General features: G+C 35.6%; 2 protein-coding genes across 2 annotated transcripts in view; both read left to right on the forward strand.

The window, feature by feature from the left end:
* The window catches only part of LOC109838574 (uncharacterized protein YciO), a 10,400-nt gene extending 2,798 nt beyond the window's left edge, over positions 1-7,602 (forward strand). The window contains 2 exon segments of the mRNA XM_020407011.1: positions 5,382-5,480; positions 7,137-7,602. Coding sequence (XP_020262600.1) covers positions 5,382-5,480; positions 7,137-7,208 — 171 coding nt within the window. The 3' untranslated portion in view covers positions 7,209-7,602.
* LOC109837297 (ubiquitin-like modifier-activating enzyme 5) overlaps positions 8,509-15,440 on the forward strand; it is a 17,304-nt gene continuing 10,372 nt past the window's right edge. Inside the window, exons 1-7 of the mRNA XM_020405484.1 lie at positions 8,509-8,806; positions 8,921-8,989; positions 9,094-9,207; positions 10,799-10,927; positions 11,110-11,178; positions 13,348-13,494; positions 13,587-13,623. Coding sequence (XP_020261073.1) covers positions 8,717-8,806; positions 8,921-8,989; positions 9,094-9,207; positions 10,799-10,927; positions 11,110-11,178; positions 13,348-13,494; positions 13,587-13,623 — 655 coding nt within the window. The 5' untranslated portion in view covers positions 8,509-8,716. The remainder of the gene's footprint in view (positions 8,807-8,920; positions 8,990-9,093; positions 9,208-10,798; positions 10,928-11,109; positions 11,179-13,347; positions 13,495-13,586; positions 13,624-15,440) is intronic.

The raw sequence follows: 15,440 nt of genomic DNA on the forward strand, positions 1-15,440 counted from the left end.
CCCCCCCCCCCAAAAAAAAAAAATAAATAAAAAATAATATCAATATATTATCTGAAATTTGTCACTTTTGCTGCGGGTAGATGGATTTTGGATCAGGATATTTAATTAAAAAGGGACGAGGAAGAAGATGGGTATATGGATCGGTTCCTTTTTGTTACCTGATCTCTGCCCAGAACTTCCTTATTTAATGGAAAGGGTCATAAGACCATATGTAGGATGTATCTTTATAGTTGCATGTTGTCTACAAGTCCAGAGCTTCAAACTGCCATGTAAAAGAGCTATCTTGATGATGAGCATCATCTCAAATTGTATCCTTTTGTCCAGATATTAGCAGTTTATTATGACTCTTTTACTTGTATCGGTGCTTTAGGGGCTGTTGGAGGAGGTGGTCTTGTGGTTGAGGACTCTCCTGTTTCTGTTGCCATGTTTATGATTAAAGAATCTTCATGCTTGCTTAATTCTGATATTAAGTCGTCTTGACTTTCATTAGAATAATAGTTTAGTAAGGAACTATTATTGTCTAACAATTTGTTTGCTTGCTTAAAGCAACAAACTCTGTTTGGGGATTCTGAACCTGTTGTGTTAAAGTTTGTATTAGTTGTCTTAACCCACTCTATCCGAGAAATCTAAGGTTTCAGGTTGAAGGATGTTTGTCAAACCCTTTGTTTTCACCATCATATTCAAATTATTAGTCCAGTGAAATTTCCTAAATGGTCTTTCACTAGCTTCTGGTCTTTTATTTTTTGGTTTTAATTCTTCAATTTGTTTTTAAAAATTAAGGATATTGGTATTTATTTCCTCTATGAGATACACCAAATCTATTACAGATTTCAACATAGATGTTAAATCCTGTATGGTAGGTGACTCGGTAGAGTCTTTGCGCATATGCAATAAGTGCTTGTAGCTTTTGAGCTCAGCACTTAATTTGTAAGAGTTTGAAACTATACTAGACATAATTTTTTTTCCTTTTCATATTTTAATTAGTTATTATGTCATTCTCCTATGTTTACTATCTATTTTACTTATCAAGGGTTTGATCCTTTTTTCTCCGGCTCAACACACTTTCTAGAGGTGGCTTTTTCCCCAGAGTAAGGACTCGAACCTAGCAACCTAGGTGTTGCTTCCACCGCAACCTTATAACCGCAATCCTAGCATGCTGCTTGAAAGAGAGAGAGCACGACCTAGTTTCGTTTCCTACCTCTAGGCGTAACTTAATAAGCAAAATAAACATAAACATAATAACATAATTTAAACTACATAATTAAGGCAGAAATTGGAGAAAGAGAGAAATTAAAACTTCATATTATTAACAAAGAAAAACTTACAAAATTATATATATTGCAGGACTTCAGGACGACCTTAACTCAGATACCACTCACAAAACATTCTTTTATTCACAAAACAAACAACCTCTTACAAAACACTCCTTTTTTCGATGATCTTACAAGATTCTGGACCTCTATATTTATAGAGTTACAACCAACTTCCTTTTATGTAAAGTTGCTTTATAAAAAAAGTAGCCGACTTTCTTTTTACAAAGTAACTTTCAAAAAGTTACTTTTATAAAGTGTCTTATAGCACTAGAAAAAGAAATGAGGGTTTTTACTCCAGATATGAATGCGTGCTTATCAGCACTTGAAAAAGTAATCAAAGAAAAGAATCATCAGATTCAAAACCTTGAACAGGGGTACCATAAATGCAAAAATATTATGAAAAACATAGTTAATAAATCATCCATGACAATGTCAAGGGCAATTAAGAACTAAAAAGAACAGATGTCAGACTCTCTAAGCTCAAATTCCAGAAATCTTATAATGATTCTACAGGAAGTTAAGATTAAAGATCTGGTAGTTGTAAAATTGATTTTTGTTGAACTTGTTAATTACTTCAAGTTTGATATTCCAAATTATCTAGCTCAGAGAAAATTAAAAGATATGTTCGACAACTATCAGAGAAATCTGATCGATGATCAGACAATGCTCTCCTATTTCGAAAAGCTAAAAGATGATGATATTAGTTCATTGTTCAAATCAACATCCCAAGTCATACTAAACCAATATGACAGACCAAGGGTACTAGCCAGTTTTGAACTTATACCCTTACATAAAGAACATAATCAGAAAGGTTTGGTTCATAAACTATATGTTGATAAAACATGGCCAGATGAATATAAGCCTTCATTCCTAAGATCTGCAGTTAGGCACTTAAAGATACTAGGAAATTCCAACGTGTGTTTGAATTCACCATATGGTCAATATGGGAAAAACGAAATTTATTAGAAAAATATCATTCCTACTAGATACGACGACTTGATCCTCTGGTAAGGGAACCTCATTTTAGGCATGTTCCTTTTAATGAAAAGGAATATGATCTTGAAGAAGAAAGGGAACTTGCTGCTATCGAGTTATTTGAAGCATTACACTATAATAATGGGAAAATGATTATTAAAGATTTTATTATCCTTTATCTCCCACATTCAGTATTCAAGGAACGAGAGCTACAAGAAAAATTCAAGGAAGAATTGGTTCTTGGCTACTTTTTAAAATCAATTTTTAGAAAGTTACTTTGTAAAAAGAAAGTCGGCTATTTTTTGTAAAGCAACTTTATGTAAAAAAAAATCGGTTGTAACTCTATAAATATAGGGGTCCAGAGTCTTGTAAGATCATCGGAAAAAGAGTGTTTTGTAAGATGTTGTTTGTTTTGTGAATAAAAGAGTGTTTTGTGAGTGGTATCAGAGCCAAGGTCGTCCTGAAGTCTTGCAATATATATAATTTTGTAATTTTTTCTTTGTTAATAATATAAAGTTTTAATTTCTTTCTTTCTTCAATTTCTGTCTCAATTATGTAGTTTAAATTTTGTTATTCTGTTTATGTTTATTTTGCTTATTAAGTTACGCCTAAAGGTAGGAAACGAAACTAGCCCATGTTCTCTCTCTTTTTGAAGCAGCATGCTAGGATTGTGGTTATAAGGTTGCGGGGGAAGCAACATCTAGGTTGCTAGGTTCGAGTCGTTATTTTGGGGAGAGAGCCACCTTCAGAGAGTGTGTTGAGCCGGAGAGAAAAGGGTCAAACCCTTGATAAGTAAAATAGATAGTAAACATATATAATAGAAGGAGAATGACATAATAAGAGCGAGAAATATGAGAAGGAAAAAAAATTATGTCTAGAATAGTTTCAAACTCTTGCAAATTAAGTGATGAGTTCAAAAGCTACAAATACTTATTGCATATGCCCAAAGACTCTACCGAGTCACCTACCATATAGGATTTAACATTTATGTTGAATTCTGTAATAGATATGATGTATCCCATAGAGGAAATAAACACCAATATCATTAATCTTTAAAAACAAATTGAAGAATTAAAACCAAAAAATAAAAGTCCAGAACCTAGTGAAAGACCATTTAGAAAATTTTACTGGACTAACAATTTGAATATGATGATGAAAATAAAGGGTTTGTTAGACATCCTTCAACTTGAAACCATAGATTTTTTTGAATAGAGTTGTGTTAAGACAACAAATATAAACTTTAACGCAATAGGTTCAGAATCCCCAAACAGAGTTTGCTACTTTAAAGCTAGCAAACGAATTGTTAGATAAGAATAGTTCCTTATTAAACTATTATTTTGATGAAAGTCAAGACGATTTAACATCAGAATTAAATGAGCATGAAGATTCTTTAATCATAAACATGACAACAGAAACAAGAGAGTCCTCAACCACAGGACAACCTTCTCCAATAGCGCCTTAACACCGCTACAAGTAAAAGATCCCATGTTTCAATTGGGACAAGATCCTCCTACTATGTTTAGGGGAATGCCATATATAAAATTTGAATCCTCTTCCTCAAAAAGAGAAAGGGGGTTTACCAAGTTATTTGAGGACTAAGTATAGACAAATGTACGAAGAAGCCTCCACACATAGACCCGCTAGCTCTGCAGGACTATATTTTAATTTAGATAATATTCTTTCATCCATGCAGAGTACCATAATAGGTGTATCTATACCATACTTAAATTGTCCAGTAATATTTACTTGGATGAGTTCAAGGTGAAGATATTTCATATCTTTATATTTTTCTTTTAATTAATTAATTTTTCTTTGATTGAGGAGTGGAATGCTCTTAAAGCTATCTACGATACAAGTATTGTACAGGGTTGAAGTCTTTCGTCTGATTAGAGCTATTATCTGTAATAATAGAAAGTTCGGACATTTTGCATGTTGACAGGTTGTACTTTTCAGGTCTAGAAAGGCAACCATGAATAAGCCTTTACTTTATGAGGCACGCCATATGCTTCAACACTAAATATCTACTCCATTCTATTCCTTGGGAGCTAGAATAATATATTTTGACGCACCTTGAGCTCTCTACTTGTAAACTTTTCAACTCGTATCAAATCGATATGATCCTGAAAGTTAAAAGAGAATTGTCAGTGAACGGGATAATGCTAAGTACTAAATGGGATAATGCTAAGTGCTATTGATGCTGACTTGGGTTGTACAGAACTGAGAGACACAATACCTGATAGACATATACAAGGGCACAAGAAATACTGTAGAGATGAATCACAGACAAAGAATAAAGAATGACCCAAGTCTATGTTTCCTAGCCCGAAAATAACCAGCTAATAACTTCAACATATATGTATATGTAGAGTTTGTGATGACGGTTAAAAATTCTTTTATTCATTTGCATTGTGAGGGATGAAGTTATACTAGATCTTATTTGATAATTCCACATTTTGACTAGGAAATACTTAAAGTTTATTCTAGATTTAACTAGGTCAGTTTGTAATAGGATCTATATTGATTTGTACCTGGGTTCTGTTTTATGATATTCAATCTTGAAAGCTACATGTTTCTACTTAAAGTTTATTCTAGATTTGACTAGGTCAGTTTGTAATAGGATCTATATTGATTTGTACCTGGGTTCTGTTTTATGATATTCAATCTTGAAAGATACATGTTTCTTCTACTAATGGCTAAATATCAGAAAACCCCCTTAACTTTGGACGATTATCAGATAATCCCCATAACTTTCAAAATATCAGAAGAACCCTTTAAGTTCAGGGGTTATCAGAACCCCCCACCCCCCACCCCAACCCCAACACAAAAAAAAGAAGAAAAAAAAACATTAACATGTGTGGGTAAAATTACACAAGGGGATTTTTTTCAGTGAAAATTGCGGTTCACACTTCTAGGAGGTTTTCTGATAAAATCTTAAAAGTTAAAGGGGGTTTTACGATAACCCCTAAACTTAAGGGGGTTTACTGTTATTTTGAAAGATATGGTAGGTTATCTGATAATCGTCCAGAGTTAGAGAAGGGGGATTAAGCTTCAGAGAGTTTGAAAATATGATGTTCTTTCTCTAATTTATTTCAGGGTCTAGATTTTCTTGTTGATGCTGGTACTAGAATAGCTGATCCATCCACTGTAGTTGATATGACAGGAAGTGTGCCAACAATCATTCGTCAGGGGAAGGTACTTATATACATTGATCCATCACCTGGTCCAAACTATTTATGTGTATGCTGGGTATCATGTCAACAATTTGGCTCTATAACAAATGGTATAGGCCACATATTTCAATTCGCCCTTTTAGTCTGTACCCCTGCAAAGAGAAGATCATGTGCTGGAGGTTTAACATAGGCAACATCATCCATGTTATTCCTGATGTTGACGTCCTTAAGTTGAGCTTCATCACTCATTCAAATGCATTAAGTAAATGTGTCCAGTAGATCTTGATGCTTCAGATAATTTTATCAGCTTAAGTTGCATGGTTAAGATAGTTTCAAATGTGCAATCCATAAGTACCTGAAAAATCAATTTGAATTGCATTTCATATTAGTTACTGGTGTTTGGATCTATAGCATGGTAATACTGTAGCCACAGAAAAATCGCAGATCGTTCAACTGGTTGAGAAGCCAGTAATTTACTACATATTGAAAAACGTTAAACATTATGCTTGCAGTTTTTCATTGTTATGTAATTCTGTTTGATTTAAGCAGCAGGTCACCTAGTGACGCTCTTGTTACTCGGTTCAAGGCATTCTGCACTATTGCTTTTGGTTGAAAAATTTGGTTCCAATTGCTCTGCGCTTTTGTTCTATGCTAAGTTCATTTGTAAGATCTATATGAGCGGCAACTTAATCAATTTGTCATCTGCCCCATAAACAAAATTTCCTTGTTTAAAAGTTTTTAAAATTTAATGGTAATCTTTTACTAATTTATCCAAAGCGTTTGGTTTCATTCATTCATGTACTACTTATTTTTGACATGAAAACTGATCATGAAACCCCTTAGGCTTCCTATTCCTTCTAGCAATCATACAACCTAAGCTAAAAGCTGCAACAACTTTGTACCTGTCCTTGCTGGATTTTGAATATTCTTTATGTGCTGGATCACTTATAAGTATCTGTTGCACGGACTCAGCGTAGTCTTTTTCTCACTTCCCAGTGGGAATCGTTATTAATAACACTTATTGGCGAAGAATAAATCGTCAAGTTTCAACCTGAGTTAAGAGTATGAATAATGATGAAAGCATTGTAAGGGAAAAGGTGACTTAGAAATCAACTATCTTAAAGCAGCGTCTGTGACAATATTTCATTCATTTTGGTTTGTGATCATGGAGGAATGAGCTAAAGGCAACTCTATATGGTAACGTTCCTTTTGGGCAGTAGATACCTAGGTTCTGCACAATCTTTGTGCATAATCTCTACAGGCTGATACTGGAAGAATGCTGTAAATTTAACTTGCGAAATTTATCAACAAAGAATGTATGACAACAACTATTAAATGCCAATTTGAGAGTGGCATACCCTGGTCAATTTCAAGTTTAATTAAAAAAAAAAAGAGTGACATCCTAGACTTAGAAATAAGTTTGCCTGCATATTCAGTGATCATGATTGAAGAAGACAAGATATCGGGGCAGGCAATGGTGTCATCTTTAAGGCATTTTGTAAAATGAGTCACAATTCTTCTATAGGTGAGGGAGGGGATCTGTTAATAGAGAGGTTGAGACGATTGAATGCTGGTATTAGTCTAGGACTATTCTGTTGAAGATGCCTCTGATAAAGTTTGACAAGAGCTTCGGCTTTCCTACTTAACTTTTATTCTTTCTTTTCAAAATGCTCTTCAGGGGCCTAAGCTGGACTGGATGGCATTAAAAGACGAAGAATCTGTTTCGCAAGAGGAATTACCTCTCGCGTAGGCGGTATGAAGATAACCCCCGTGAAAAGTTTGACATAACAGATGCATGTAAATATGGCCATCGACAAAGGAAATTTCCGGTAGCAGTTTCTTAAGTTGAACTCCTGTAAGAGGTCTCTTCTTCACCCACAAGTCCTTTAGGTCCTGATCTGAAAATACACGGTAGTATACATATCTTGATCTTTTGTCAAAGATTCCTGTGAATATTCTGTACATGTACCGGTATAGTGGCAAAGGGATGTTATTTCAATTTCCTATCTTGTTTCTGTGAATGTTAATTGCCATTTCTGAGATTTGATTGTTGATTGAGTTAAGCATGTTCCAAACTCATTCATACGAGGCCCAGGATGATGATGAATTAAATGTCTCAGTAAAGATGCTCTGTTGAATCTCTAGTGAATTTTTTTAGCTGGTGGTTGTGAAAACCAACATTTGCATGCTAGTTGCGCTGTCTGATATGTCACACATTGAGGCCTTGCTTGTATTGTGCGAAGGTGGAACTGAATTTTCTTTAGAAATTCTTTTTGTCTGAGTATTTTTTTTATGTACTCTAATTTGGTAACAGTTACAGACTTACAGCTGAACCGTGAGTGCGTTTTCTTTTTTTTTTTTGCGTGATTTTTATCTCTTAATCCTATTTTAGCAAAGTGATTCCTCCACCAACCAAATAATTAGAATCTTATGATGGGACGCTATTTGCGCATCCAAGAAGAGAACTAGAGATGAAGTAACGATGTGCGTTACAAATTCTCCAAGAAAATAGCAATAAGGTCCTTCAATTCCCTTCACAAACAGTCAAGACAATTTCACAAGGGTAAGAATGGATCTTGCAGGATGGAGTTAACTAATCTAATTCTTCAGATTAACGAATGGTTAACCAGATTACCTTGATGAATTAACTAATCTAATTCTTAACATTAACAAATAGTTAAGCAGATTACCTTTTCTTCTTAACCTCTCTTTATTTTAAAAAAACTTGGGCGAAATACTTAAAAAAAAAGGCTAAATAGCATTTAAACAACTTATAGTTTCGCTCGTTTAGCACTTACGTACCCTAGTTTTTTGCAGCATACATATACCCTAAGTTGTTTAAAATTGACATTTTGCTACATTCATGTGAAAAATCCACAGAGCTGAGGGTCGCAAAGTGCCAATTTTGAACAACTTATTAGAGTACAAAAATGCTGCGAAAAATGAGGTAGGGTACATAAGTGCAAAATTAGTGAAACTACAAGGTATTTAAGTGCTACTCAGCCACTGAAAAAAAAACTTGGCCGACCGAGCGCTTCGAAGTTACACGAGTCGCGCACCGCCATCATCTCCACCACACAGGTCGGGGCCGGCCCATGGACTGGGCCTGTATTGGGACAACAGCAGGGCATCCCAATTAAGGTCATTTAGACCCACTAAAAACTTGGCCCAGCCCAGTTAATCAGCGAATCTGGTAACGCATCCTTCTCGTGCTGAAACAGTGAATCCAGGCACTCGATCCGTCAGAGGGAGCGAGCAATGGAGGAAGAACTGAGATCGCTTCTCCAAGATCTTGAAACCCTCAAGCGATCTGTACCCGATCCCGATCAAAATGATTCCATCAACAAGGTTCACTTCTCAATTCATAGATCTCAGCCCTCCAATTCTTTCTTTTTTTAAAAAAAAAAATTTAACCTGATGCTTGTTTGTGATTTTGTTTCAATTTGTAATTGAATTCTGCAGTTGCAACAAAGAGTAGATAAAATCATGAGCATGTCGAAATTGGGGTCCGCCCGGCGATCGAAAGTCAAGGTCTTTACTTTGTATGCAAACTTTAAATTGTCTTGTTGTTTTCCTTGTTCCTGATGCTAATTGTGCATGATGGTTAATCTTAAATGTTATGTTGGAGGGTGCAGGATATGAGTGCCGAGGTGGTGGATAGCAACCCCTATAGTAGACTAATGGCACTTCAACGAATGGGTATTGTGCAGAACTATGAAAGGATACGAGATTTCTCGGTCGCGATAGTAGTGCGTATTTGTCTCCCTGTTTCTTCATTCTTACTCACTTGCAGTTGCAGTACATACACACTTCACTGGGGATTTTTTTCTCTCCCTCTCTGTATACGATTGTATAGTAGTATTTTTGCAGTTTTACTTGGTGGGTCAATGTACAATAATGGTCTAGCAACCACCTTCGAAATTTCCCAGAAAATTTTTGTGTCGTGTTTAGACTGGAAATCATTAGTTTTGTGCAATTTTAGAACTAAAGGACCTAGACAGGTATAGTGTTTTGACAATTACAAGTACCACAGTGTGGGGTTTAGGCAATATGCTGGGAAAAGGCATTTCTTTTTTTCAACACAGAGCAAACCCCAGGCATGGCATCTCAATTCGCCATTAACTTCTATGATTTGAGAAGTTAGGTACTTTTAACGATTAAAGACTTTTTTTACACATTAATTGCATATTTGATTATTTCTTTAGTGACATGGAAATTTTATGCAAATCATGTACTATGATATGCTGTATCCCTGGGGTGCAATAGTTACTCATCTCATTTTCTTGCAGACAAGATGTATTTTGAACATTTGAGATACAATGCTCCTGACGGATTGGGCGGAGCATGACGGAAAGAATTAATCTCTATGATGCGTGCCTAATTATGGTCAAGCGGGGAAACTGAGATTAATATTTTAGCCACCTATGGAATGATATTTCTCAAATATGAGCAGTTGTTTTCATTCATATATATGGACACATGCACACACACGCAAATTAGTATATCATTTTAAAGATTAATCTCTATGGATACACGCCATTGGAAGTGGTCTGTGAATTAGGATGCCAAGATTTATATTTTTCTAGAGATGAAAATGTTATGGCTCTCAATATGAGTGAGTCTTTGAGAATTGTATATGCAGGTACCTAAGTGTGCGTAGGTATATAATTTCAAGCTTTACATGCTTTTATATATTTAACTTGTCTTCTTTAGAAACTTCACGCTAACAGTCTTTAATTTTATTCTCATTCTATTGGCAATATAAAATTGGAAATATGACAATTCATGGTGGGCAAGGTTTTAAATCTTCTTTCGAGTATGCAGGCATAGACACAGGGGGAGGTACCTTAAACTTGACACCACCCTCTAGCAAAAGTTCTTTGGGTACATAGTAACGTTTGATTCATTAGTGAACCCATTATCAAATTAAATAATGGATGGTGACCCATTTATTATTTAGATGGCCCAAACCCAAACCCTTAGATGAGCCAAGCCTTAAATGGTCCAAAGACTCCAAACCCTTAATCCCCTTAATGTTAGCAACTTAGTAATTTACGTTGAAAAGGAAAAAGATGCATTTAGTCTATTTCGAATGAGTCAATAATGCGACAGTTTCAAAACATGGTGACACCTAGGGATCAATTGTAATTTTACTTAGTTAAATATGTCTCTTGCATCTAAGTTCCTGATATATTTTGAATATGAGAAAAATTAGTTATAGTCTCTATTTATATATAAAGTGACACCAGTACTATGAATTCCTGGCTCCGCACTGCATAGACATGCACATGCAATGCATTGTCTGTTTCTAGTGTTTACTTGATGCTGTCATTGTTATAGGGAATTGGTGGGGTAGGCAGTGTTGCTGCAGAAATGCTTACGCGGTGTGGGATTGGTCGGCTCTTGTTGTATGATTATGACACAGTGGAGTTGGCGAACATGAATAGGCTTTTCTTTCGTCCAGACCAGGTAAGTTTATCTTTCCTCACATAAGTTCTTCCTTCTTTGCTTTGTAAATGGTCAGCTTTCACATATTCTTTGTTCTTTAGATTTTCAATTTCACTTATTAATGTTAGAAATATTCATTCCTATTTGTAATAGTTTCTTTCTTGATGGAATACTCTTAGTCACAAAATTGTTCCTTATTGTAGGCTGGCATGACCAAGACAGATGCTGCTGTTCAGACTCTTTCAGACATTAACCCTGATGTTGTACTAGAAGTAAGTGACTCTCTAGTATGTTGCTTGTGGTGTAAAATTTACTAACCACATTCCCAGCCATACTGTTTCCTAGATCTTAAAATGTCGACATTACCTTTGATGTACTCCTACCTTTGATGCACCATTGTCTATGTTTATCAATTTAGCGCATGGACTAAATCCAAATTACAACTTTCTTGAATGAAAAATCCATGTGTTTCTTTACACTGATTGAATTGTTTTTACTTATTTCAGTGTTAATCCAGTTAATAAAGAGAAGTTTAAAAGCAGACATGTTGATTCTTTGAATATATCATCCATACATTGTCAAGTTAGTCAATTTAGAACTGTGAAGGATGTAGGTAGCCCTATTACTTATAGCCGTAGCAAACAATGCTTACCCAATTATCGGGTATATACATATGTACTATGTACATATACTGGAGGCATCAGAGCTTCATTTAAAAGAAAATAAATTCTCTGCCAACTTATCTCAGGCTTTTGTTTGCCTTTGGTCTTTCCTCCTTCCCTCTCTCTCTGTGTCCGCGCGCGGGGGGGGGGGTGGAGGTGGGGGGTGGGGGTTCTCATGTATTTATCTATGAAACATGCATCTGGAGACATGAATTTAAAGGAGTATGCTAATTCCTTTTTAAAAGGTAATTTGCACTTTATTACCCAAGTTTCTCCCATTTAACTTCGATAACTCAAGTTTTTATCTGAAATTGATACCGCCAAAGTCACTACAAAGAAACTAGAAGATATGTTTACGAAGATTTCCCTTCACTCAACACATAATGAAGCTAAAGAGCAAAACATATACATTAATCTCCACATCTTCCTCTCTATTGAGCTCCCTGGAATTCTTACCCACCTCCACACGCCCCCACACCAACAACAACAAACAAAAGGGCCCCAGGGAAAAACGCTGCCTCCCGCCACTTATCACACCAAACCACTGAACGTTCAATCACTAATTAAGCATCCACTCTCCACAGGGCAGTATCCCTAAGCGCGGCCGCCTCCCTTTTTACTAATGGTAGAATGTGGGACAAAAATTGGATTCTATGGTTGATTGGGTGTGGGATTTTGAAGATTGAAGGAGCCTGTGGTTCAGGGAAAGAGTGGCAAAAATAGGACATTGGCTAACTAATAATAGACGTATAGTGAAAAAGCTAGCTGAAAGGTGCCATCTTACATAGAATTATAGAACTAGTGGTGTAGTTCTCTTTTCCATGTATTATCTTACTTTCAGGTTTCCACCGACAGTCTAGTAAGAAATTTTAGTTTTTTTCATTTCTGAAGTGGGATGCCAAATGGCTATCTATTCAGCTAGCAGTTCTAGTTGGAGGATACTTTTTCCTGGCTTCTAAAATTATGTGCATACCTGTCAGTATGAGCAAAAAAGAACTCACTTTTCAATATTTAAGCTGTTACCATTATTATTTTGAGATTATTTAGATTCTACCAATGGCTTATGTTACTCTGTTTTGTTTATCTATAGCCACATTCACCTCCTTTATCAGACTGCTATAACTTATAAGACTTCTGCTAGATACTCTATTTATAGTGATATTGTTCAATAGCTTGTTTTGCAGTAAGCCACGATGTCTGACACCTGGTTTACTCGGATTTGTTTATACTTTATATGTGTATCTACCTTAATACCTCCTGTATCAGACTGCTAGAAGACTTGTGATATATAATTTATTGTAGTGATATTGTTCGATAGCTTGCTTTACCATAAGTCAAGGTCAGACACCAGGTTTATGTGCAATTTAATGACCCTGCTTTCATGTCATCCAAATTATAACTAATCTAGAAGAAGAACCGCATAGAGGGGTCACTTGAATTGGAATATGGCACAGGGAGGAGATTCTACAAAAACCGTGGGGCGACATAAACAATTGAATTTGTTGAATGTAATCATCATATTTATAATCTGTTGATGGAGAGAAGTAGACATAGACTGTTAAATGTGCATGCAAACTGGAACATGGGAAACACAAAAGCATATTGTCTTATTACACATCAATGGTAGATACTAGATACTGACCCTGAATACCTGATCGTTCTGCCTCTTAGATTGCAACTGCGTGTTTATATTTATTTGGATCTTCACTAATCTTATAATTTTTCCATTAAGATTTCATTTAATATAACCATCTTATTCATTTCCTTTTCTTTCTCCAGAGCTATTCATTGAACATCACGACTGTAAAAGGTTTTGAAATTTTTATAGAGAGTCTTAAACGAAATCAGAAGCAAGGTGCTAACACTGGAGTTGATCTTGTATTGAGTTGTGTTGATAATTATGAGGCTCGCATGGTTGTAAACCAGGTGATTACCTTTTTTGTCGGGTTATCAAACAAACTTTGTATCTTCATAAGTTGCATTCACAGGATCTATCTTACAAGTTTGTTATTGTTCAGGCATGCAATGAGCTGAACCAGACATGGATGGAGTCTGGTACGAAAACCTACCTGTTTTATTTTCTATTCTTAATCAGTTTTACCTCTCTCTTAAAATAATTTAGCAACCTTCTACATTATAAGCATTTGCCTACTAGGTGCAGTCTGGTTGTAGTATGAGATTGCATGTAAACACTGAGCTCAATAATACAGGATGAGATATTTCTTTACACTGTCTTTAAGTTGAAAACAAACTTGTTACGATATTACTGCTCCCAAGAAATGTTGACGTAAAGAGGGTTACTTCTCATTTGATAGAGCAATATCTTCTGACTGACTGATATAATAAATACACTCATTTCCATGTCTTAATCACACTAGTGAGCGAGGCATAGATTTTATTATAATCTTCTGTAAAAACGTTGAAGAACACTATTCAGTGTGTTATTATATTCAATAGAATATCCACTATGTAAACAGTACATTAAGTTGAAAGGAAATTGTTTATCAAAATTTGGGGAAGGTAATTGTATTAAAATTTGTGAGACCGACAAATATTAATTTCTGCTTGTGAAAGGTAGTATAGTGTAGTTATTTTACCCACATGTTTAATCTTCAGAATCACCATTACTTTCATTTCTATGTTGATAGGTTTCTTTAACTGGGATTGTAATTTGTGTTAAGATTCTAGTTTGATGACTTCTTGGAATTCCAATTCGGCCAGTGGTCATCTTAAGTTTATATTTCATCTGATGCATCTTTGTTATGTTTTTATTTTGATTACTTACTTGAGATCTAAGTTGCATGGAAATGGGTACGGGTACCGGTATGAGGCATGGCATATTTGCAAAATATAGGGTATGGGGACACAGCTGTATGTATATATTGAAATTAATAATTTACATGAGATCGTTATTATTTTCAAGTCGTGTATTATTAGAGCTGAAATCCTATCACATTTTAAGGTTTTTTAAGGGAAAAATGCTTTGAGCCCCCAAAATAAAAAAGAAAATGTGTGCCATCCCTAAGACTAAGTCAATGTGCCCTTTTGCCCTTACATTGAGTTTTCAATGCGTTTAACCCCAAAATGTGGTGCCTCCTATCCTAACCAATGGCTCCACTTGCTTTTTTCTCCCCATTATTCCCCTAATTAATGCCACATGTGACTTTCTTTGCCTGGTGTCTCTCTCTCTCTTCCCCCACCACCATCCCGCTTCTCTCTCTCCCCGTTTTCCCCTTTCCCTCTCATTAAACTCAATCCTCAATCGCCACTAACAACAATCTCTCTCTCTCTCTCTCTGGGCGTTGTTGCCATCAACAATGGACCCATCACAACACAATTATCCCCTCCCTTCCCTCTCTTTCTCTCTCCTCAAACTCAACCCCACATGCACGTCACCGCCAGTGTCATAGCTATTGCCGTTGATGACCGACCCACCACAACCATCCACGGGCTTTTCAACACGATCCTAACCAACAAAATCTCCAATCATCAACGATATTTGCACCCCCTCTCATCTCCCAAAAATGTTACCACATTGAGCATTCAACCTGCACCTCCCTCTCCCACTACCTCCTGCTGCCATTTAACTATTAAACTTAGCAACTGACTCTTAAACATAACAACTAATAGTTAAATCTAACACATGACTTATAGGTTTAGCAATCAATCCTTGAATTTAATAACTGACAAACAACATAAATAGCCAATCCTTGAAAATATTTTATGATGTAATTCTACCTCGCTCAACTTCAACAACTAATAAATTTAACAACTAATTCATAAAATTAACAACTAACTCATAATTTTAACAACTAACTTATATGATTAACAACTAACTCAGAAGATCTACAACTAACTCATAATCTCGGGGG

Source organism: Asparagus officinalis, chromosome 4 (assembly GCF_001876935.1).
Source record: "Asparagus officinalis chromosome 4, Aspof.V1, whole genome shotgun sequence".
Taxonomy (NCBI): domain Eukaryota; kingdom Viridiplantae; phylum Streptophyta; class Magnoliopsida; order Asparagales; family Asparagaceae; genus Asparagus; species Asparagus officinalis.